Here is a 25,852-nt window from a genome sequence, read left to right as displayed (position 1 = left end):
TGGTACTTATAAATGTTTATTTAATGAATGAACAGAAATATAGATGGCTACTGCCAAGTCAGCCTGAGGAATGATTCATTGCAACTGCTTGTGCACATACCAATGGTTTGCATATTTCTCACACTGAGATTGTTTAGACCGGGGCTCTGAGGAAACCCCCTCTCAACAACCAGGAACACAGCAGCTAGCAATAATGACAGGCTATTGGAAGACCAGGAAAACAACAAAGCTCATGTATTTCCACCAGCCAGAATATTCAGATAGTGAAAGTAAACAGGTTCTGTCTTCAGGAGGAGGAGATCTCTTGACTTTGGAACCGTGATGCTCACACTACTTTAAAACACTACAGACAGCTGAAGGAGGAAAGTAAGGAACCTGAGCTAGTGTGTGGGTGTTCTCCAGGGCTCCTCCTCTGTCCTGAATTGGACCTCCCATCTCTGGGAAAGAGAAAAGTGTCCCTAAAAACCATGATAAGCACATAACATGTGCCTTTCTAGGTTCAAGTAGCAGTTTTAGGCTTAGATAGAAACTCTGGGTTTGTTTATGTACCATCAGAAAACCTAAAGAAGTAATAATAAAAGCCAATTCCTTCACTAAAGGGCCAAAGGTTTGTTCTAAGCTGATTGCTACATCTATTAAACATTTTGAAGAGAAAAGTAAAACCCCATACAATTTTAAAGCTCAAAGCCACAACTATATGGGGTTCAGAAATTTAACCCTTAAGGCTTGTTAAGATTGGCCCTCCCAAGTTAGAGGGGCTTCTCTAGCTATTAAAGCCATCTGAGGGATGGCAGAACAGTTTTCATTTGCTTGACAGTAGGGTTTCCAACATCTGTTGGAAGAAACATGGCTTCAGGTGGGTGCCTTCTCTTAAGAAAAAAAAAAAAAGGAAACTATAGGTCAAAGTTTTGCTTTTAATTAAAAACCAGAAACCAAAAAAAAAAAAAAAAAAAAGCTTCCCACTCCTAAGGTGTGTGCTTTCTTTTTTGACCTTGTTTTCCTTTAAATTGTCTGCAGTTTCCCTATATTTGTCCTAGTGCAGTAAACAATGCAATCAAAGAAATAAAAACCAGGATCCACTCTTGCCCCAAACACTGAAGATGGTCAAAGAGCAGGAATCACAGCACGGAAAATGGCCCAGCTCTAAATATACAAACAACATTATAAAAATAATAATAATAACCCCCCAAGATATTATTATTGACATTCCTGGTACATTTCCTATAATATAATGTTGCAGACAATGCTTCTTTCCCAGGGAGTCCAGCTTGCTCAGGAGGAGACATCTACTCAGTGCCTCAGGATAGGCCGGGGCTGTTGAGTCTTCCCTGCAAAGCCTAAGGTTTTTTTATGAGCTTAATATCTCACAGAAACATCTGTGGTATAAATGGTATAAATGAATCTAAAAGAGAATGAAGGCAGGCAGGCACCTGTCACTGTTCTCCAATCAGCCAAAAAGCTGAAAAGCGTGGGATCCAGGAGACAGATGCCATTAACAATTGAGGGATGGAGGGTAGAACAAGAGGAAGCACCAAATGAGTGGCTGCTTTTGGTTCCAAAGCCAAAAAAGGGCCCCACCAAAAAGGGCAGCTGGTCTAGATGAGGAACTCCCTGCGCCTGGAGTCATGCAATAAAAATGACGGCCTTGGAGCCCCACCCCCAGGACAGCCACTGTCCAAGAACCAGAGAAATTTACACCACATCGCATATTTGCAAATGAATGGACTGATCCTAATTTAGGAGGGTTAAGTGCTTTGACAAAGTTAGGAAGGGAGGGAAGGTGAGCTTCGATGACAAAGCACAGCTGTGACAACCAGGGATTCCTGTTTCTGCAAAGCCACAGGCCCCTGGGCCCCTGGTGCCACTTGGTCCAAGGAGATGTACCCTTCCACTTATTTCTGGCCTCTTCTCAAAATGGCACCGTGGTAATAACCCTTCGAGATATCAAGAGGCATCAGTTGCACTTCTGGAGCTAAGATAACTTCCTTGCCCCATGCTGGCCAAAGCACTTCCCTTTTTAAGCTGCTGCTGGTATGCCACCTTCCCCTCCAAGTACAGTTCAACTTTTCTTTCATTTCAGTTTTGCAGCGGCCTCTGAGGGTCCTTTCCAGGACACAAAAAAAGTATCCTTCCACTTCCATGGGTGGGTGCGCTGCCTTCCAGTGTCAGATCTGCATTCCAGAGTTTGGTCAATGCATCTTTACAAAACTAAAACCACATGCGTACACAGACTAGCCTGGAAAGGGCTTTCTGGACAGGGTTTCTGATTATCCTGATGCCTCCCCTAAAAGAAGTAACTTTCTTGGTGTAAAAGGATTAGGATACTGAGTGACCTACTCTCAACTTCTGGAAGGACAGCTTTGTTTTTGTCCATTTTTCAATAAGGGGGTGGGAGGTACCCAACATTTTCAGTTACAACAAAGAGATTTTGTTTAAAAAAAAGGATCCTATGTGGAAATGAGTGGGACAATGATAAAAATAAACAAATAATTAAAAATCCAAACCAAAACATATCTCCTGGCCCCGAGATCCCCAGTTAATCCTCTAAGACCACAATCTCCACATTGTGGACTTGATGCTGGTGGTCTTCCATCTCAGCCACAACTTTCTCCTCAGTCCTCAGCTCTGTCTCCAAAATGACTGCTTTGCCCTCAGTATCTTCAGCCTCTGGATCTGGGGCTGGGTCAATCTCAATGATGGTCTGCCCATCCTCCGAGGTGCTTTCAACAGCCTGGATTGCTGAGGTGAGGCCGGATTCCATGGCCACCAGCTCCACGGGGCTCACCATGGTGGTCATGTTGCCCAGGGTACTCCCATCCTGCATGGCGGTGGAGCTTAGCAGTGCCAAGCTAGACGAGGGGTGGATGGTCACTGTGTCTGGGGAGCTGCTCTTGGCAGAGGAGACCACTGTGGCATAGCGGAAGAGCTGAGGGCCAGAAGGCAGTGTGTGAACAGTCACAGGACTGGAGCCCTGGCTGAGGGTGGCCACTGGAATATTGCCCATGGAAAATGACTGGCCCACTGGGGTGATGGTGATTGGGGAGATGACTGTGAACTGAGGCTGCTGGACCGGAGGAGAAGGGCTCAGGACTGTGGTGGAAGCTGGCCGCTGGAGCCGGGGCCTTTTTGGAGGCTTAGGAGTGCTCACAGGCATCAGTACCACATTTTGAACCGTCTGGGATTTCAGCCTGTGATCCTGAGCTTGCTTCTTCTGCTCTTCCAGCTGGCGTTCCAACTCTGGAAAGAAAAGACAGACTTTGTGTGGAGAGAAGTATATTCTTGGGAACAGTGAATGGAGTCAGGAAACCTGAGGTCTTGCCCTGGCTTTGCCACTATATAGTTTCATTGTTTTCAAAACAAGAAACAAAACTGGATGATTTTTAAAATCCCTCCAGCAACTACATTTCATTGTGTGACTATAGGCAAGGCAACAATTCAGAATCATTTTCAGGCTGTGATCCTACTACAGCCCAGTCCTAGAAGCTCCTGTGGTATTTTGTCACCTGTCACCAAAATGCAAACCAAAGAAGCCTGCTGTTGATCCTGTGGCTTATAGATGCCCTGCCTGGGTCTCCAGATGATAATAAGGAATATTTGCACAATCCTTCTGGAACTAACATGGACCTACAAGGGAACTACAATGGCTGCTCCAAAAAAGCAGTGATTCCCAAATTGTCCTTCAAGGCAGGATCACCTTGCTGGTGACCTTAGTTTACCAAATGGCCTTCGTCTACCATTAGCACCCAGAAAAGTCTACAGAAAATTACAGAGGAAGTCCCTAAGAATTATAAACACTAAAAGAGGTCTTAGAGCACTAACACATTCATTTTTTTTTAACTGGGACCCAGAGAGGTAAAGTGACTTACTTAAAGTCTTAGAGTTTGGGCCAAGACAAAAGTCTTCTGAAGGCCAACTTGCTGGCTTTTCCATCACAATATGCCTATCACTATCCCTTTCCCAATGTACAATCCAGCCCTGGTGACCACTAGTGAGTCGGGTTCTAGACCAGAACTTCTTCTACTTCTTAGTACCTGAGAAGCACTCAATAATCAGTTACATCTGGAGAGCACTTTGCTCCTATGGAACACCAAGAGCAAATCAATTCCTTGCTGAGAATCAAAGGAGTAGGCAGGGATCAAGAGCACATTAAAAAAATTTTTTTTTTCACTCAAAATTTTTAAATACTGCCTCATACGTTACAAAATACTGCATTTTTTTTTTCCATTTTCAGTAGTAGTCAAAGAAATGTAAACCTCAAGAAGATAAAAATTACATGGGGCACCTGGGTGGCTCAGTCAGTTAAGCATCTGCCTTTGGCTCGGGTGATGATCCCAGGGTTCCAGGATCAAGTCCCATATCAGGCTTCCTGCTCAGCTGGAAATCTGTTTCACTTTTTGCCCCCACCCCCTGCTCATGCTCTCATGCTGTGCACTCTCTCTCTCATAAATAAATAAAATCTTTGAAGAAGTTAACAATTACAGGGCGCCTGGGTGGCTCAGTGGGTTAAGCCACTGCCTTCGGCTTAGGTCATGATCTCAGGGTCCTGGGATCGAGTCCCGCATCGGGCTCTCTGCTCAGCAGGGAGCCTGCTTCCCTTCCTCTCTCTCTGCCTGCCTCTCTGCCTACTTGTGATCTCTGTCTGTCAAATAAACAAATAAAATCTTTAAAAAATATATTTAAAAAAAAAAAAAAAAAAAAAAAAGAAGTTAACAATTACATCTATAATTTTTTAGAAAGTTAAATCAGAGACTATTATACATCACAACATCCAATGTTGGTATGTTCAAAATGGTGACATTATATTCTTGGAAATTTGGCAACAAGTCATAAATATCCATAAAACAATTTTCAATACCATTTAACTTGAAACTTAGTTCTGGGAAGTAGTTTAAAAGCACATAAAAAGAAAAAGTTATATTCATACAAGTTCACTGCAACAAAATAAGCTACTAAAGAAAAACCTGAAAATTTAAATGTCATCCTTAGAAGAATGTCCAGATAAAGTACTATGTAGCAACTTGGAAAAATATTAATATGTCACAGTGGAAAAAGCAGAAAATAAAACTTTATGTGTACTATGATTAAACCTATCTTAAAAAAAATATATGGACAAAGAGCCAAAAGCCCACATTCCTAACAAAAACCATTTTTTTGAATAGTGTGAAGTTTCAAGGTGAAAGCATTGGATTAGGAGTAAGAAAGCCAAGTTCTATTCCAAGCTTCACTGCCAAGTACTGATGTGGCCCCAAGGCAAATATTTATCCTCTTTGTGCCTATACTAGGTCATCTATAAAACAAGGACAATAGCCTCTAACATTCTTAGGAGGATCAAATGAAAAGGATCTCATAATACTCAGTAAACTGAGTTGAAAATATATACTGGTTAAGTTTAAGACAACATATATTGGGGCACCTGGGTGGCTCAGTTGGTTGAGTGTCTGCTTTCAGCTCAGGTCCTGATCCCAGGGTTCTGGGATCCAGCCCCATGTCAGGCTCCTTGCTTGACAGGGAGCCTGCCTCTCCCTCTGCCCCAATCCCCTGCTTTCTCTCTCTCTCTCTCTCTCTCGGATAAATAAATAAAATCTTAAAAAACAAACAAACAAAAAAACCATAAATTGTTCTTCTCTTACCAAATAATCTTGCCTCTTGGCTTAAGGACTAACTATAATATATTCTGCATCATTCAAAGGTGATATAGTCCATACCTCTGACTTGTTTTGTATCTCTCACCCACCTTACCCAAAACCTTTTCTTGATTCTCTCTGGGTATAAGTGACAACTCCTTTTGTTCTTCCCCCATACCCATTATATGCCTCAGTTACAAAGCTGACTACTTTTTGCACTTATTTCTATGTCTGCTTTCCCCTGAGTTCCTTAAACACCATGAAGAGTGTGAAGCTGTCTTAGTCAACATTGTATTTCCACAACCTAGTTTGGACACAGTGCAAATTTGTTTTTTAAAGATTTTATTTATTTATTTGCCAGTGAGAGAGAAAGAGAACACAAGCAGGGGGAGTAGCAGAGGGAGAGGAAGAAGCCAGCGGGGAGCCTGATGTAGGACTGGATCCCAGGACCCTGGGATCATGACCTGAGCAGAAGGCAGATGCTTAACGACTGAGCCACCCAGGTCATTCCAGAGACAGCATAAATTAAGTACTTGATAAAAAGAGTTAAATTATTCATGTGCTTATAATTTCTGAATACCACAAATAATGGAGAAGGTGATAAATTTATAATTATCAAAAGATGCAATACAGATAATGTAACAAAAACAAAGGCCAATTTGTTTCTTCTGTCACTATTGATATTACTGAATAAATGGAGCAACTGAGCAGACATCTTAATCCTCCAAGATATGAAAGGAGGACCATGATGAGGAAGGAAGGAAGGCAGGCAGGTAGGTAAGTAGAAAGGAAGGAAGGAAAACAGGACGGAAGGAAGGAAGCCAGTCCCAAAAGAAGTCCACAAAGAAATGGCAAGACTCAAGGATATTAGTATAATATCATCTAAGAGGAAACAAGTTATACACACCTGTCAGAGTATAGAGAAACTGCTCTTCTCCCTGCTCTACTTGGTTCCTTCTGTTGTCCAATACCTTCTTCACTGTGTCCATTAGGCCAAATGTATGTGCTACATTGTTGAGAACAGCAGCATCTATTTAAAACAAAGACATGCCTGTCAAGTTAAAAAAGAAGTGTTTCCCCAGCTCTCTGTTTTACTGCTTATAAATATGAAACAACCCAGGAATGATGATACTATTCTACTTGCATTTTAAAAAATTTTGGTAAAGATTTATCACATGTATAATTAACTTTGTTATGACTTACACATCTTTCCATATAAATAAATATAAAAATTTTAAAAATCTCGCATCTGGTTATAAGTTCTGACTTGTGGTTTAGAAAACATGGTCACTCTAGATAGAGCTAAGTTTGAATCTCAGTTTTATGGTTTCCTCCTATCTGTGTGAACTTAGATAAGTCATTTCACTCCTCAGTTTTCTCATCTGAGACAAAAAGGCCTAATAATACCTACCTGACAAGACAGACATGAAGATTAGAAATATCGTATTTTAGGGGCACCTGATTGGCTCAGTTGGTAAAGTGTCCGACTCTTGATTTCAGCTCAGGTTGTGAGGTCGAGCTCCACATCAGGCTCTGCCCTTGGCATGAAGTCTGATTGTCCCTTTCCCTCTACTGCTCCCCCTGCTTGCTCTTTCTCTCTCAAATAAATCGAGTTTTTTTTTTTTTTTTTTTTAAGAAACAGCATATTTTAAGTGTCAAACATGGGAACTGGCATGCAATGTTATTCATAGTGTTATCTCTGTTCCTCTTTAAACAAAACTTCTTGAAAGCACTGTCAGTAGTTGTGGTCATTACTTCCTTAACTCAGACCATTTCTCCACCTACAGCTCTCTTCCACAATCATCTCATCCAGTTCCATGCTTTTAAATAACATGTACATGCTGAGAACTCCCACATGCAGATCTCCAGCCCTAACCTCTTTCCCGCATGCCAGATTTCATACTCCATCTAGCTGAGTAACATCTCCATTTGGAGGCTTCATAATCATTTAGCGAGTCAAAACTACTTTTTTTTCTTTCTTTCTTTTTTTTTTTAAAGTAAGCTCTACGCCCAACATGGGGCTTGCACTCACAACCCTGAGATAACCAGTCACATGTTCCACCCACTGAGCCAACCAGGTGCCCCAAGTCAAAACTAACTTTGAGGGGTACCTGGTTGTCTCAGTCTCTAGAGTATGTGACTCTTGATCTCAGGGTTCTGAGTTCAAGCCCTACACTGGCTATGGGGTCTATTTAAAAACAATAACAACAACAAGTAGTACTAACTAGTTAGTACTAACTAGTACTAACTAGTACTAACTGTACTAACTACAACTCTCACAGTGATCTTCATCTTAGGAAATGTTGTTACCATTCATGGCTCAGGTCAAAAATGTATGAGTCATCCTGGATTTCTGTCTTTCTCTTTTATCCTACATCCAGTCCCTCAGCAAAACTTGTCAGCTCCACACTCAAAATATATCCCCGGTAAGATCACTTCTTCCCAGGTCTACCACTATCCACTCTAATCCATGCCACCATCATCTCTTGCCTGGAGTAATTCCTTTAGGAATCTCCCAACTGATTCCTTTTTCCTTCTCTCTTTTTTTAAGTAGGCTCCATGCCCAATGTCAGGCTTGAACTCACAACCCTAAGATCAAGAGTTGCACTCTCGGGGTGCCTGGGTGGCTCAGTGGGTTGAGCCTCTGCCTTCGGTTCAGATCGTGATCTCTGGGTCTTGGGATTGAGCCCCGCATCAGGGCTCTCTGCTTGGCGGGGAGCCTGCTCCCACCCCCACCCCCTGCCCCACCTCTCTACCTACTTGTGATCTCTCTCTCTGTCAAATAAACAAATAAAATCTTAAAAAAAAAAAAAAAAAAAAAAAAGAGCTGCACTTTCCACCACTGGAGCTAGCACACACCCCTCCCAACTGATTTCTTGCCCCATACAGTCTATTCTCCACATGCAACTGAAGTGATCTTTTAAAAATATAAAAAATAGGGGTGCCTGGGTGGCTCAATCATTAAGCGTCTTCCTTCAGCTCAGTTCATGATCCAAGGGTCCTGGGATGGAGCACCGCATCAGGCTCCCTGCTCAGCAGGAAACCTGCTTCTCCCTCTCCTAAGCCCCCTACTTGTGTTCCCTCTTTCAATGTCTCTCTGTCAAATAAATAAATAAAATATTTAAAATAAATGAAATAAAAAATATACAACTACATAAAACTATAAAAATGTAAATAAATCCTTTTCACTCCCCTGCTCAAAATAACTATGATGGCTTACCATCACCTTAAAATAAAACCAAAGTTCTAACCAAAGCTTATCTAAAATGTCCTCTCGGGGCACCTGGGTGGCTCAGTTAAGTGTCTGCCTTCGGCTCAGGGCATGGTCCCAGGGTCCTGCGATCGAGCCCCACATCAGGCTCCCAGCTCAGCAGGGAGCCTCCTTCTCCCTCTCCCCACTGCTTGTGCTTTCTCTCTCTCACTCTCTCTCAGGTAAATAAAGTCTTTTTTTTCTTTTAAATTTAAAAATCTTTTTAAAAGATTTTATTTATTTATTTGACAGACAGAGATCATAAGTAGGCAGAGAGAGGGGGAAACAGGCCCCTGCTGAGCAGAGAGCCTGATGTGGGGCTCCATCCCAGGACCCTGAGACCATGACCTGAGCCGAAGGCAGAAGCTTTAACCCACTAAGCCACCCAGGCGCCCCAATAAATAAAATCTTTTTATTTATTTATTTTTATTTTTATTTTTTTAAAGATTTTATTTATTTATTTGACAGAGAGAAATTACAAGTACACTGAGAGGCAGGCAGAGAGAGAGAGAAGGAAGCAGGCTCCCTGCTGAGCAGAGAGCCCGATGCGGGACTCGATCCCAGGACCCTGAGATCATGACCTGAGCCGAAGGCAGCGGCTTAACCCACTGAGCCACTCAGGCGCCCCCAATAAATAAAATCTTAAAAAAAAAAAAAAACTAAACTGTCCTCTCTATTCCTCTCCAACCTTATCACCTATCACTCTCCTATATCCTCGTCCACTGTGGCTGCCTCAGAGCTTCTATAATTCTTTGAACCTATGAAGCCCATTGCAACTTCAAGGCTTTGTTCCTTTTCCCTGAAAAGTTCCTTCTCCTAGCTCATCACATGGCTAGCTTCTTCAATTCAGGTCTTTGCTTAAAGCCACCTCCTTAGGGAGGCCTTCCTTGATCACCCTAAAAGACTCATCCCTGCTTTCTAAATTACTTGCCTTTTCCCCTCCAAGAACATGAAAAAAAGATTCTACTGTAAAGTTTAAGTGTATTTATATAATGTATGAATTATAGAGAGGTAGTAAGACACAAGTAACAAATCTAGGAACTCACTGACACACAAGCTTATGAGATATTATAATGACTCTTTAAAAAAAAAAAAAAGATTTATTTATTTATTTGACAGACAGAGATCAGTAGTAGGCAGAGAGGCAGGCAGAGAGAGAGGAAGAAGCAGGCTCCCCGCTGAGCAGAGAGCCCAATGCGGGGCTTGCTCTCAGGACCCTGAGATAGTGACCTGAGCCGAAGACAGAGGCTTTAACCCACTGAGACACCCAGGCGCCCCATATTATGACTCTTTTTTTAAGTAAACTCTACCCTCAATGTGGAGCTCAAACTCATGACCCCAAGATTAAGAGTAACATGCTCTACGACTAAGCCAGCCAGATGCCTGTCATCACAACCCTTTTGTATCAAATGATTAGAGCATCCTTTTACATTATGCACAGCAGCAAGTACCCTATGGGTATTTGGAAAGAGCTGTAAGTGCACACAATTGTTCTGGAAACCCTAAACTGATATATATGAGACTCATCTAAAACCAGGTAGCTTTCTCCAATTTTCAGACTCTACCTATCTATATGTAATAGAGAGAGAGCCTGCTTTCTGGCACCATTTATAAAGGCAAAAATTACCTGTGAAGAGCATGACCAGAACCGAGTTCAAAAACTTATTATCGAGTATGGACAAGTAACTTAACTTTCATGAGCCTTGATTTCCTAATCTGTAAAATGGGGATAATAATACTGACACCCCAGTGTTTTCATGAAACTAACAGGATCTGCCTACAGTTGTTAGTGTTCAATAAAATGACCACTGTTGTTGGAATTAGTGCACTTACCTGTTACCTGGAAGGGAGCTTGAATGAGTCGCTGCTGAACTCCCCTGAGTAGCTCCTCTATTTCCTTCTGTATATTGCAGACAACCTCTTCCATCAGCCCTACATCAGCTATTCCTTTCCAGAACATCAAAGTGTCCTCTGACACAAGAGGGATAAGACAAGAAGATAAACAAAGATGCTACGTATACTTAGATACATCTCTACAAATTAAACTCAAAATTATTTCAATTTGAAATGATTTCTTGTTGGGCCATTTCTGGGAAAAATGAAGAAGTTTTTGGAATACTAGCTGCCCCTCTAAGTTGCTAACCAATTATTTGGCCTCTTCAGCAACGTAGGTACTTGGGATAATTGCTCTAATTTGTCATGGCTCGGGCTGTAGGGAGCAGGTTATCTTCCTCCAATAAAGATATAAATAAATATTAAATATTATTTATTTACATAATTTAATTTAAAATTAAATAGTATTTAGTATCTTAAAAGTTAAATAATAAAGACATTAAAGATATACAGGCAAGCCTTGTACAATACAGTGTGAACTGTGAGGGTACACTTATACACAGATTTTTTTCAATAAATACAGTGCAGTGATGTACTGCACTCATCATTTTTGAATTAAAAAAATGTACTCACGTACTCATCATTTTTAAATTAAACAACTCTTTTCTTATGATTTTCTTAACACTTTCTTTATTTACTTTATTGTAAGAATACAGTATGTAATACATATAACATACAAAACATGTTAACATTTTACCAAACTATGTTATTGGTAAGATTTACAGTTAAGGTGGGGGAGGGCAGGGGATTTTCCCCTGCACAGGAGGCTGGTGCCCCAAACTGCCACCTTGTTCAAGGAGCAACTGTATTCCCTCTAGTTCTATACTTACAAAATAAAATAAAACAGCTGAGTCGGTGGGACGATAAGCTCTCTGAGGGCAGAGGTTTTGTCTTTTCACCTATCTTGGCAATGGAGCCAACTAAAAATAGGCAGCAATAAATATTTTTCAAATGAATTAATGAATGGAGGATGATGTGAAACCCCTCTTGGTCCCCTCTAAGTGAATCATCATTAGTCACCATCCTCTACACCACCTGCTACCTAATTTTTCCTTCTAACACCTTGCAGGTTGGTTTATCTAAGAAACGTTCCAAAGTTGGAGGCAGTGTGACAGGATGAAAAGCATTGACTACAGAGTCAAACAGCTGAATTCAGCTCTGACACTGCTGGTTGTATGGCTGGTCTGAGGCAAGCTGCTGAATTTTTTGAATCTCAATTTCTTCCTATGCAAAATGTGATTGTGCATGGCTGTTGTTGCAATGGATTAAAATAAAATGTCTGCAGCTACAATTATTAATGTGCATGAGAAAAACCACTAAGTAATTAAGAGACCCCCTGTGTCCATGATCATAATGGTGAGAAGGGTCCCAAGACCCTGCAAGGTATCTGAGGCTCAAAGAAAAGTACCTGAAATTTCCTCTGAGTCCTTCTTCACACCCTCCTCTGTAGCCATGGTGACAGCAGCAGTGAGAGCAGAATTCCATTCCAGCCCTGCCTCTTCCATGCTCTCTTCTGAGATGGCAATCTGTGTGATGCTACCTAAAAGCAGTCCATTAGAGGTAAATCCAGTGAATTTCATGAAAAAGTCATAGCTATCCTTTATCTCATACAGCCAAAGAGACCCTGTTATTTTAATATTCTGGCTTTCTGCCTGCAGGTCCATATAGTAAAAACTAGAATCTTTGGTAAACCAGGATGAATATTGGATTTTCTAAAGAAAACCTGTCTTTGAAAAGAAAATGCTTTCTTCTTACTCTGAATAGAAAGGGAAAGATAACTTATAATATCACAAAAGAGCAATCTGCTTCCTGAGCGGTTACATTTTTTAAAAAGATGGAAGGTGAGCATGATTGCTGGGCTGTCTGCCCCAGACTTAGCGAGGATGTGGAGGATCTGAAATAATTTAAGAGAAAAGTATGGTGCTTAGCCAAGAACACTAACCATCTAGAATATCAGAAGTTGTTATAGCTTAATTATCAGGCTATGTATGAGAAAGCAAGAGAAATGAGACCAAAAAAATCAGGCAAGAGATCCATGAATAGCAGATTCACAGAGGAAAAGAACTTGTGCTATTAACATCATCTATTAAGATTTTATTTTATTATTATTATTTTTTTTAAGTAATCTCTCCACCCCAACATGGGACTCGAACTCACAACCCCGAGATCAGGATTCACATACTCTTCTCAGACAGCCAGGAACCCCTCATATATTAAGATTTTAAACAGGGGCACCTGGGTGGCTCAGTCGGATAAGCGTCTGCCTTCCACTCAGGTCATGATCCTGGGGTCCAGGGATCAAGTCTCACATCCCGCTCCCTGCTCAGCAGAAAGCCTGCTTCTCCCTCTGCCTGCCACTCCCCCTGCTGTGCTCTCTGTCAAATAAATAAAATCTTAAAAAAAAAAAAAAATTTTAGGTGCACGTGGGTGGCTCAGTGGGTTAAAGCCTTTGCCCTCGGCTCAAGTCATGATCCCAGGGTCCTGGGATCAAGCCGTGCATCTGGCTCTCTGCTCAGCAGGGAGCCTGCTTCCTCCTCTCTGCCTGCTTGTGATCTCTGTCTGTCAAATAAAATCTTTAAAAAAAAAAAAAAAAGATTTTAAACAAAGAGAATGGAGAGAAATCAAACTGATCCAGACAGATATATAGACAAGAATGGACTCCACATGCTGGAGGATATTAATAATCAAGCAAAAAAGTAATATTGAGGGGCGCCTGGGTGGCTCAGTGGGTTAAAGCCTCTGTCTTCAGCTCAGGTCGTGATCCCAGGGTTCTGGGATCGAGCCCCACATCGGGCTCTCTGCTCAGCGGGGAGCCTGCTTCCTCCTCTCTCTCTGCCTGCCTCTCTGCCTACCTGTGATCTCTGTCTGTCAAATAAATAAATAAATAAATATTAAAAAAAAAAAGTAATATTGATATGGATAATCAACTAGTGGAGTTTTGGCCAACAAAAAGTAAGTAAATAATTTCATAGCATTTTTTACTTTTCAAGTGAAAGACACCCAGGACCAAAAATTCAAACTGCTAGATATTTTATACTTTCCTGAAGGGAACATAGGTTCTAAGAGATCTGCCTTCCTCTCACCCAATGGTTACTCACAGAGTATTAGGGCTGACCAAGAGAAACCTTTAGTGGTCATTATTAAAACATGGTACTTCCCTTAAATCCGTTAGTGTCCTTACAACTCTATCAGGCATATTTTTAAGTCTTGTGAAAGTAGTTGAGATAAGAATCTTAACTGGACTAACTGAATTTTTTTGTTTTTAAGTTTATGTATGTATGTATGTATATATGTAATCTCTATACCCAGTGTGGGGCTTGAACTCATGATCTCAAGATGAAGAATCACACACTGTTCCAACTGAGCCAGTCAGGCTCCCCTGAACTAACTGAATCCTTAACAATCATCTTTTACATGGCTCTATCTTTCCCAGAGAAGAGCAACGAGCTCTATTCCCAAGGTAAACAATAATGAAGTTAAGCATATGCCCATCTTGCCTCATTTGTGAGGAAGCTTTTTGTGGATCCCTTCCAGGCAGAGCTCTCTGATCTGTACAGCAGCAGATTCTCCAGAGTCCAGTCCAGCCAACCATACATTATCTTTGATACATCTCAACTCAACAGTTGAATACCCTTCATCATTCTACCTTCCTTCCTGACCACCAGTAGAGCAAAGGATTTTCAAAACAATCTAATTTCAAAGATATGCCAAGTGGTACCAAAGTCAGTGGGGCACTGGTGGTTCAGTGGTAGAATTCTTGCCTGCCAAAGTGAGACCACTGAATAAACATAATAACCACTGAATCATCTTTCTTTAGAGAGAACATGCATGGGGGGCGGGGGGTAGAGAGAGAATCTTAAGCAGGCTCCACACCCAGCACAGGACCTGACGTGGGGCTTGATTTCACAACCCTGAGATGGTGATCTGAGCCGAAATCAAGAGTGGGACTCTTGGGCGCCTGGGTGGCTCAGTGGGTTAAGCCGCTGCCTTCGGCTCAGGTCATGATCTCAGCGTCCTGAGATCGAGTCCCACATCAGGCTCTCTGCTTGGCGGGGAGCCTGCTTCCCTCTCTCTCTCTCTGCCTGCCTCTCTGCCTACTTGTGATCTCTGTCTGTCAAATAAACAAATAAAATCTTTAAAAAAAAAAAAAAAAAGAGTGGGACTCTTAACTGAGTGAGCCACCCAACTGCCCCTGAACCATCTTTCTAATGTTTACCATGTAGTTAGAAAGAAATAAGGAAGTACGTATGGCCAACAGGAATCATCTGGGAGAAAACCAAGAGATCTGTTTCTAAAGTATGGAATCACACCCAAGATCAGCATACTTTACAAGGACATCAATGCTCATGAGAATTAAAATTAAGAAACACAAGAGAGAAGTAAGGGGGAAAATGTTACTAAAAAACACTGGGTTTTCAGGTGGTTTCCTACCCCCTACCATCAGCCGAAGTGGGTGTCTGCACCACACTTGTCTGCTGTCCGGGCACTGGAGCTCTTGCACTGCTGATCAGAAGATCAAACTTGGTGCTTCTGCAGGTATTGGAGCAAACTTTGTCATGTTGGTAAAAATCAATCTGTCCGGAGTCCATCATTTTCCTGTGTAAAGGGAGACAAGAAGTACCAGTTCAGCCTGCACTACATCTAGATGGAACTAGGCCTCAGGGACAAATAGAAACAAAGTTGTTGTATCTATTCCATAGATTAGTGAAACCTAATAGGATTAAAAGTCATTAGGTTACAAAAATTCTAATTGGGATTATAAAATTTTCATTGGTCCTGCCCACATTTACAAGTACTCCTCTTCCCTCCCTAGTCTGATCATTATGAGTATTGTTTCATTTCCCGTTATCACCAAGCTTTAGCTAGGGACACACTCCTGACAACATCTGAGTATCGCCATAGAATCTCATTGAAACCAAACCCAAAAGGGGAAAAGACTAATTCATATATCCCAGCATAACTGAGAATTTTATGATGAGATTCTGATGTATTAGTATTCTTAGACCAGAAGGATCTGTTGCCACTTTTGGAGACAAAACTTCAGCACATTTCTTTCCTTTAAAAAAAAAAAAAGGCTAACAACTGTCCTATAAATACAGTGCAAAGTTGATTATACTAAATCCCCACTATAAAATGCCCTTATAACTGAATTCACAAGACACTGTTATTATAGGCCATGAGCAAAGCCATGGGTTATCTTAATTATAGTAAACTCTATGTTATAACGTTTCTCAGCTTTCACTAAATATCTTTTAGGCATTCTGATTCCTTCTTACATTTGAGGAAAGTTGGCATGTGCTTGTTTTTCTGGGCAAAAGGAACAAGCCAAGAACAATAATGAAAGTTATAAGTATTCTTTCCCAATTTTAACTAAGTACTGATTTCTACATACAAATCATATAGAATAATTTCTTTTTTAAAAACATGTCTCTCTATAAAATAATATGTGAAGGGGCACCTGGGTGGCTCAGTCGTTAAGTGTCTGCCTTCAGGTCAGGTCATGATCCCAGGATCCTGGGATCGAGCCCCACATTGGGCTCCCTGCTTCTCCCTCTTCCCCTCCCCCTGCTGTGTTCCCTCTCTCGCTGCGTCTCGCTTTGTCAAGTAAATAAATAAATAAAACCTTAAAAAATAAAATAATGTGTGAAGAAAAAATTAACATTCTCAGTGGAAAATACATAAAACTATAAAGAAAACCACTGCTCTTTAAAAAAAATCCAACAACACAGAGATACATTAACATTTTGGCATATTTTCTTCCATTAAATTTTATATGTATACGTGTAGGTCTGTTTTTTACATAACTAAAATCACAGTTTGACATACATATATATATTTTTAGTAGGCTCCCAACCCAGCATGGAGCCCAATGAGGGGCCTGAATTCACAACCCTGAAATCAAGACCTAAGCTGAAATCAAGAGCCAGATGCTTAACCGACTGAGCCATCCAGGTACCCCTACATATCTACATATCTATATATCTCTATATATTTGTATCCATCTATACATGTATTTTTTTTTAAGTAAGCTCTACAACTAACATGGGGGTTAAACTCACTATCCCAAGATCAAGAGTCACATGCTATACTGAGTGAGCCAGCCAGGCGCTCACAATTTTATATTTTGTTTTCTTTCTTTCATTATATCATACGCATTTTTCCTATAAAAATTCTTTAGAAATATTTTAATAATCTCATAATATTTCATAGTATATACTCATATATGTTTAGATGAGCCATAAATTTTCTTTAGAAATTATATATTGACTGTATATTGAAGCAGACTATAACTTTCTTTTTTTTTTAAGATTTTATTTTATTTATTTATTTATTTAGAGCAAGTACAAATGGGAGGAGGGGCAGAGGGAGAGGGAAAAACAGGCTCCTCAAAGAGCAGGGAGACTGATGCTCTGGGATCAGGACCTGAACTGAACGCAGATCCTTAACTGACTCAGCCACCCAGGCGGGTGCCCCTAAAGCAGACTATAATTTTCAACAATGTTGCAATAAACGTCTTTATGCCTGAATCTCTACAAGCACTATAGATTTTTCTTAGGACAGAGTCCTTAAAAAGAATTAAAGACAATGGGTAAAATGTTCTTAAGGGTGTTGATACATGTTCTGCGAGGAACTTTCCAATCCTGACCACAAAAATCCATCAATAGGCGACTGTTCAAGGAACACTAATTAACGTTAATGTTAATGTTCCTCCCTTTCCAGAGGGAGGAAAATTATAAAAGTAAGCTTACTGCATAAAGATGGGGGTGAGGATATTACACATTCTGAAGTTTATTTCTGTGGTATATTGATGGCAAGGACTGCATTTACTGAACATGATGGTGACTTATCAACAGCGCCTCTGTCTTACCAGATTATCACAGAACTTGTCAACCAGCCTACACTTCTCTGCGGTCGGCATGCTTCCTCAGCACCAGGCTTAGCCCTGCCTGTACTTGGTGATCTCAAGTAGGATTGTCATCTACCCCCGAGCTTCTTGGCCCAGAAAGGATCCAAACATCCTGACATCAGAAAAAATTTGCCCTAAATGCTGGGAAGAGTGAATTCAAGTCAATCTTCCTTTTCTCACAGTGATTTTAAGAATTGGCTGATGAAGGTTAATACATGGATTGCACGAGCCAATTCTTTAGAGGGAATAAAAAATTTGAATTAAAGAGAAAATCCTGAATTATCTGTATTCTACCATGATTTAGTGTTCCAAAGTCAGCTGGAAGGTATATATGTGCTGAGAGGCGCCTGGGTGGCACAGTAGGTTAAGCACTCAACTCTTGGTTTCAGCTTGATTTCAGCACAGGTCATGATCTCAGGGTCATGAGACCGAGCCCTCTAACAGTCTCTGTACTCAGCAGAGTCTGCTTAAGATTCTCTTTCCCTCTGCCTCTACTCCTCCTTCTCATACTCTCTCTCTCTCACTCTAAAATAAACAAGTAAATCTTAAAAAAAAAAAAAAAAAGACTCTCCTTCCATCCCCCACTCTGCATTCTTTCTCTCTGAAATAACTTAATAAACCTTTAAAACAAAGTTTGCACTTTTTTGTTTTTTGCTTTATTTTTTATTTTCTTTGCAATCTCTACACTCAATGTGGGGCTCTGAGATCAAGAGTTGCAAGCTCTTCCAGCTGAGCTAACCAGGCACCCCGGTACATGCTTGTTATTAAAGCTCACCTGAGCATGATTCCACCCAGACGAATGGCTCTCTTCCAGTCTTTTAGGGTGGACTTGCCAGCCAGATGTACAAAATGCTTGGGGCTGATCAACTGATCATTGAACTAAAGTAAAAAGAAAAGTCCCAAATAACCCAAGGTCAACTTAGGCAGGTCAAGAGAAAGAGAAAGGTATTTCTACTTGTTACATATGAAAAATACCCAGATGGCATCTTAAGTCATAGCCTTATATCTCCCAGCCTCCTGCCCTGTTGTGCCAGAGAAGATGATCCTTCTCTGGGCACAGTGCCCTGTCCTGGTACAGAGCTACAGAAGACAGGAGGAGGATCAGAGATTAATATACTGATTAGCATCTAAAATCCATTCATGCCCTAAATCAGGCACTTGGGTCCAATGTTGCAAAGGCTATTTAAATAAACAGAAGCAACCTACCAAGCTCTAATGACAAGATTCAGGATGTGGTGGAAAGAATAAGTACCACAGAAACCACTATCACTGCAGAGCCTCAAAACTCGGTAATCCTTAATGATTCTAGGATGATGCCAGCGATGGTGACTACCATCCATTGGTACTGCTGTGGCTACCAAAGGACACAGAATAAGCAATTATTTCCACTTTGTGCTCTCAAGAGAATTTAGTTTTATCAGTAATAATTTTCAATAAACTCTAATGCACACTTCTATAAGGCCTTTTACATATATTATCTCATTTTATCTGCTAGCAACCGTACAGTGTGATTATCCATATTTTAACATACGATTATTCATATTTTAACACATTATTCTCATTTTAACTCTAAAATATTAACTTGTTCAAGGTCACCCAGTCATAGAGACGGGACTCCATTCATTCATTTAACAAACATTTATAGATAAAGATGCCAAGCATCATTCTAGGTGTTGGGGATACACTGGCGAACAATCCAAGTTCTCAGCTCTCACAGAACTTGTGTTCTGCTTGGAATTTGAATCAGGCCAATTTCACTCCAAAGCCCTTTTTTTTTTCCCTGTGACATTATAGGGACTATAGCCACAAAATTGAAAACATTGATATGGCAGACAAGAGAGAAGAGGCACTAAAGTATACTCTTTGAAAACAAGAAGCCCCCAAACAGATCCCAGTAAGGAGAAAAGGCAATTACCTTGACACACTTCACATTTATTCCTGGACATACAAACTTCTTCCAGAGGAGAATGGCTTTGCTCTCCCCACAAGTTATGGGGTAAGCAATTTCCATATCCTCATTTGCTTCTATAGTGCTTGCATCTGAAAATGAAAATAATATATCAGTTATTTATTGAATGCTTTTTCCCAAAAGCTTAATTCAAAATCTCTAGTCTCTTGGTTCCTCGGAGTAGCTAACAGTTCACATTGGCTGGTATCATTTTGGAATCTTCTGGAAGAAGTTTAACATAACAGCTCTCTTACCAAGCTCACCCTATATCCAAGATACTGTCCTATGTACTTTTACATGCTTAATCTTACTTAGTTCTTACAACAATCCTGGGAGGCAATAAGTGTTTCCGATGTATGTAGGTGCAACTCGGAAAGTTGAAGTGACTTTCCCAAGGCATATAGCTAAGAAGTGAGAAAGCAGGATTTAAACTCTGGCTTGTCTAGTTTCAAACTTTTTTTTCAGTTTCTTTCCACCGACTGCCTTCCAATCAACACCTCGTACATCCTAATCAGCAACTTCCCTCATGACAGATCAACCTTGAGGCTCTAATTTCTTTGTGGAATTTTTGAAGATGAAAAATCTTTTCAGTACCCTAGCAAACTGATGTTAAATAATCAGCTGACAGGCCTAGTCAGTGGTGTCTCTAGATGCACCATCATCAAACTCATGCAGCACTGGTAGGGCGTACTGGGTTGGGGGAAAAATATAAGGCACAAAAGGCAAGAAATCTCAACCAAGGAAGCTAAGATCAAAGATACCAGAATAACAAAAAGACTTACCAATCCCTTCTTCAATTTTGTGAATCGTGTGAGTTTCTACTGCCACAACTGCTGTGTTGTTCTCGGACCCAGGTTCATAAATCCTGTTGTAAAAGTGTCCATCGATAAACAAACTACATAAATCATGAAAAAATTAATATTCACAGCATGGGGTTAAGAAATTCGTTATAATCTATCTCAAAAGGAATAAAATAAATATACTTTACAACTCTATGTTAGTGCTTTAATAGTTTCCCATTGTATTTAAACTCCAAGCTACCCAGGACTACTTAGCAGCTACGACCATGGACATGAATCAACAACTTTCTCACCTCAAAGGAAAGTTCCTCTTGCTACTGTCTTTACATCACCACTTGTTACTGTTTCACACTAGATTTTCCCTTCATACCTTAAATGCTTATGATATAAAATATTGCTTCAAGTATAAGATTAAGTTATATTATAGAATTATCCTAAGAAGACTAAAAAGTAATATTGTTGGACAATTCAAGACAGGAAGAACCCAGGGCACCTGGGTGGCTCCGCTGATTAAGCATCTGCCCTCTGTTCAGATCTGCTCATTAAGCATCTGCCCTCTGTTCAGATCTGCTCAGGACCCTGAGATTGGGCCCCAAGTGGGGCTCCTTGCTCTGCGGGGAGCCTGCTTCTCCCTCTCCCTCTGCCTGCTGCTACCCCTGCTTGTGCTCTCCCTCTCTCTCACTGTCAAATAAATAATAAATAAAATCTTTAAAAAATCTTTTTTTTTTTTTAAAGATCATTGACCATAGAAGCTGATGTCCTTTGTTGGAATCTAGATACTTTAGTCTTTCTTTAGCACTTTAGCATTTTTCAAATGGTCATAATCAAACTATTGATATGAACAGAGCCTAGTGAAAAAAAAAAGAAAGAAAGAAAAAGGAGAGAGACAGAGACAGAGAGATAGACTATGCCCAAAGTAACTAGCATTAACTAGAAGTATCACTTAGGGAAAGTCTTTGTAAAATGTTTCTACCTTCTGTGGTGCCTGGGTGGCTTAGTCATTAAGCACAGGATTCTTGATTTCAGCTCTGGTCAGCATCTCAGGGTCGTGAGATTGAGCCCTACATCAGGCTCTGCACTGGGTATGGAGCCTGATTAAAATTCTCTGACTCCTACTCTCCATCCCCACCTCCCTCTCAAAAAAATTTAAATAAATAGGGACGCCTAAGTGGCTCAGTCCTTAAGCAACTGCCTTCAGCTCAGGTCCTGGGATCCTGGGATCAAGCCCCACATCGCATCGGGCTCCCTGCTCAGCAAGAGGCCTGCTTCTCCCTCTCCCACTCTTCCTGCCTCTCCATGTCAAATAAATAAATAAAAATTTTTTTTAAAAAAGAAAAAAAAATTAAATGGTTTTACCTTCTAAGAAATGGACTCAGATAACCTAATAAAATATACTAACAACATTTAATTTCTATAATAAACTTATTGTACTAACTATTGCATCTTTTTTTAAAAGATTTTATTCATTTAGGGGCACCTGGGTGGCTCAATGGGTTAAAGCCTCTGCCTTCGGCTCAGGTCATGATCCCAGGGTCCCGGGATCTCTGCTCAGCGGGGAGCCTGCTTCCTCCTCTCTCTCTCTCTCTCTGCCTGCTTCTCTGCCTACTTGTGATCTCCCTCTGTCAAATAAATAAAAATCTTAAAAAAAGAAAAAGAAAAGAAAAAAAAGATTTTATTCATTTATTTGAAAGAGAGAGAGAGAGCACAAAGGGAAAGGGAGAAACAGACTCCCCACAGAGCAGAGAGCCCAATGTGGGGCTCCATCCCATGACCGGAGCCAAAGGCAGACATTTAACTGTCTGAGCCACCCAGGTGCCCCTGCATCTTGTTACCTGAAAGCACCCCCATGGTGACGCCTCTAGCACAGGCCTCTCCTCTTAATTTCACACCAGGACACAGTTTACTTGCTAAATGAATAAACGCTTCTGGATGTCCCATAGCAGTTTGTTGAATTCATTATGTCTAAAATAACCAAGTTCTCTTCCCTCTCCCAAACCACTCTTCTTATATTTCCTATCCCTGTTAATGGCACCACCAAGCACTCTACAGCCTAAGACAGAAGCCTGGGGATTACATCAGATTTTTCCCTCTTCCTCCTCCTCAACTCCCACATACTCAGCCACCAAATCCTACCAGATGTAACTACTTAACACGAGCCAGTCTCCCTGTCTCTTTTTCCTCTGCTACTGCCTTAATTCAGACTGCAGCATCTCTGGTCTAAACTAGTCTCCTTGCATCTCCTGATCTCTATATTCCTATGGAGTGATCGTGTAAACCCCTCCTTAAAACCCTTCAAGAACCCTCTACTTGCTGTTACAAAAAAGCCCCAAATCCTTCATAGGATATTTAAGTTGCTCCAAGATCGGGCCCCTGGTTTCAAGTCTCCCTAAACCTCACCTTACAATCCAAGCCCTAGGGGCGCCTGGGTGGCTCAGTGGGTTAAAGCCTCTACCTTCGGCTCAGATCATGATTCCAGTGTCCTGGGTTCAGGCCCCGCATTGGGCTCTCTGCTAGGCGGGGAGCCTGCTTCCCCCTCTTTCTCTCTGCCTGCCTCTCTGCCTATTTGTGATCTCTGTCTGTCAAATAAATAAATCAATCAAATCTTTAAAAATAATAATAATAATAATCCAAGCCCTAGTCATACCAAATTATTTGTGGTTCCCAGAATTGTCATCTTTCACACCTTCCCTCCTTGTTCTACTTCCCCCTTTCCCCAGAACAACCTTCCTCATCTGTTTGTTTGTTTTTTAAAGATTTTATTTATTTATTTGAGAGAGAGCATGGTAAAAAGAGAGAGAGAGAGAGCATGCATGCCAGTGCACAAGCATGGGGGTGAGGGAGGGAAAAGTAGGAGCCGAAAGCAGGCCTGGATCCCAGGACCCTGGGATTATGACCTGAGCCAAAGGTAGACGATTAACCAACTAAGCCACCCAGGTGACCCTGTTTGTTTTTAAGATTTTATTTATTTATTTATTTGTTTGTTTTTAAAGGTTTTATTTGTTAGAGAGAGAGCATAGCAGGCAGAGTGGCAGGCAGAGGCAGAGAGAGAAGCAGGATTCCTGCTGAGCAAGGAGCCCCATGCGGGACTTGATCCCAGGACCCTGGAATCATGACCGGAGCTAAAGGCAGTGGTTTAACCGACTGAGCCACCCAGGTCTTCCCAAGACTTTATTTTTAAGTATTCTCTACACCCAATGTGGAGCTTGAATTTACAATCCCAGGATCAAGAATCGCATGCTCTATTGACTGAGACAACTAGGTGCCCTCCTATTTGTTTTTTAATGAGTAGCCTCTATGATGCCTTTTCTTCCAATAAACCCTCCAGTACAATCACTTATCTCCTTCTTTGTCATCCAGCTATACTTCAGGCTTTTGTCACAACACATATAACACTTAATATTATATATTTGTTCAGCTGTCTGCCTCTCCTTAAGCACAGTCTTAGAGGCTCCCGAGAATAGAGATCATGTCTTATTTATTTATTTAATTTTGTATGTCTAGTGTGTCGAATACTAACTAGAACATGACAAGGTACTCAATAGTAGTTGGTCAGTTAATGAGGATTATGATAAATATGAGAAACTACTGCTTCAAGTAAGTTCAGTAAATTCACTCTAAATTGACCAGTACGTGCAAAATCCTTTAAAAGAAATTCAGGGGCACTTGGGTAGCTCAGTGGGTTAAGTCTCTGCCTTCGGCTCAGGTCATGATCTCAGGGTCCTGGGATCGAGCCCCGAGTTGGGCTCTCTGCTCAGCGGGGAGCCTGGTTCCCTTCCTCTTTCTCTGCCTACTTGTGATCTCTGTCAAATAAATAAATAAAATCTTTAAAAAAAAAAAAGGGGGGGGGCGCCTGAGTGGCTCAGTGGGTTAAAGCCTCTGCCTTCGGCTCAGGTCATGATCCCAGAGTCCTGGGATCGAGCCCCACATCGGGCTCTCTGCTCAGCGGAGAGCCTGCTTCCTCCTCTCTCTCTCTCTGCCTGCCTCTCTGCCTACTTGTGATCTTTGTCTGTCAAATAAATAAATAAAATCTTAAAAAAAAAAAATTAGAAATTCATATTTAGGGCACCTGGGTGGCTCAGTGGGTTAAAGCCTCTGCCTTCGGCTCAGGTCATGATCCCAGGGTCCTGGGATCGAACCTCACATCGGGCTCTCTGCTCAGCAGGGAGCCTGCTTCCTCTTCTCTCTCTGCCCGCCTCTCTGCCTACTTGTGAACTCTGTCAAATAAATAAAATCTTAAAAAAAAAAAAGAAAGAAATTCATATTTATTTATTTATTTATTTATTTATCTTAGAATTTTTATTTATTTGACAGAGAGAGAAAGAGACCACGAGAGGGAACACAAGCAGGGGAGAGGAAGAGGGAGAAGCAAGCTTCCTGCTGAGCAGGGAGCCCAACAAGGGACTCAGTCCCAGGACTCTGGGATCATGACCTGAGCCAAAGGCAGACACATAATGACTGAGCCACCCATGCACCCCAAAGAAATTCTTATTTATACATAATCTCAACAATCAGTAAATTGTACTTGCTGTGGGAAGTAGGGGTACAGTCTATATACAAGGTTTTATCAAGGAAAAATTTCCAGGGCGACTGGGTGGCTCAGTGGGTTAAGCCTCTGCCTTCGGCTCAGGTCATGATCTCAGGGTCCTGGGATCGAGACCCACATAGGGCTCTCTGCTCAGTGAGGAGCCTGCTTCCCCCTCTCTCTCTCTCCCTGGCTCTCTGCCTACTTGTGATCTCTCTCTTTCTGTCAAATAAATAAATAAAATTAAAAAAAGAAAAAAAGAAAAAATTTCCTAGGATGTTTCAGTGACTCAGTCTGTTAAGTATCCAACTTTTTTTTTTTTTAAGATTTTCTTTATTTATTTGACAGAGAGAGACATCACAAGTAGACAGAGAGGCAGGCAGATGGGGAGGGGGGAGCAGGCCCCCCACCAAGTAGAGAGGACCCTGAAATCATGACCCAAGCCAAAGGCAGAGGCTCAACCCCCTGAGCCACCCAGGCGCAACAAAGTGTCCAACTCTTGATTTTAGCTCAGGTCATGATCTCAGGGTCATGAGACTGAGCCCCATGTCAGGCTCCATGCTGAGCATGAAGCCTGTTTGGGATTCTTTCTCTCCCTCTGCCCCTCCCGGCTGAACACATGCTTGCTCACTCTCTAAATAAATAAGTTAAGTAAGTAAGTAAAATACAACTAGAGAAATCAACTGAGCATTGACTAGCTGGCATCTCAAAATTCAGTACCTGAAAATGTATTCATTTGCTCATACGGCAAATTCAGTATAAACAGTATGTTGGGGAGTCAATGTTGTACAAAGATGCCTATAATCTAATCAAGAAACGAGAGCAATGTCATTTGGAAAATAAAGCCACACACAAAATAAATGGAGCTAATCTTCAAAATAATTAAATCTCTAAGTAGTTGAGAAGTG

At 41.2% G+C, this 25,852-nt stretch overlaps 1 protein-coding gene across 8 annotated transcripts in view; it reads right to left on the bottom strand.

Annotated features, from left to right (window-relative positions):
* Positions 1 to 25,852, bottom strand: part of GMEB1 (glucocorticoid modulatory element binding protein 1) — a 36,822-nt gene continuing 10,970 nt past the window's right edge. For 7 of the 8 annotated variants that reach the window (XM_045064061.1, XM_045064062.1, XM_013046888.2 and 4 more), the window contains exons 3-10: positions 20,405 to 20,517; positions 19,590 to 19,714; positions 18,450 to 18,553; positions 15,206 to 15,363; positions 12,176 to 12,307; positions 10,708 to 10,845; positions 6,532 to 6,654; positions 1 to 3,237 (exon numbers count right to left, since the gene is read on the bottom strand). In XM_045064061.1, the coding sequence (XP_044919996.1) occupies positions 2,537 to 3,237; positions 6,532 to 6,654; positions 10,708 to 10,845; positions 12,176 to 12,307; positions 15,206 to 15,363; positions 18,450 to 18,553; positions 19,590 to 19,714; positions 20,405 to 20,517 (1,594 nt within the window). In that variant the 3' untranslated portion in view covers positions 1 to 2,536. The remainder of the gene's footprint in view (positions 3,238 to 6,531; positions 6,655 to 10,707; positions 10,846 to 12,175; positions 12,308 to 15,205; positions 15,364 to 18,449; positions 18,554 to 19,589; positions 19,715 to 20,404; positions 20,518 to 25,852) is intronic. The other variant, XM_045064064.1, reaches the window with a different exon arrangement.

The sequence above is a fragment of the Mustela putorius genome, unplaced genomic scaffold, assembly GCF_011764305.1.
Source record: "Mustela putorius furo isolate JIRA1106 unplaced genomic scaffold, ASM1176430v1.1 tig00003853_pilon_pilon_pilon, whole genome shotgun sequence".
In the NCBI taxonomy this organism is placed as follows: domain Eukaryota; kingdom Metazoa; phylum Chordata; class Mammalia; order Carnivora; family Mustelidae; genus Mustela; species Mustela putorius.
The sequence above is the reverse complement of the archived record's forward strand: the minus strand, read 5'-3'. Positions and strand labels throughout refer to the sequence as shown.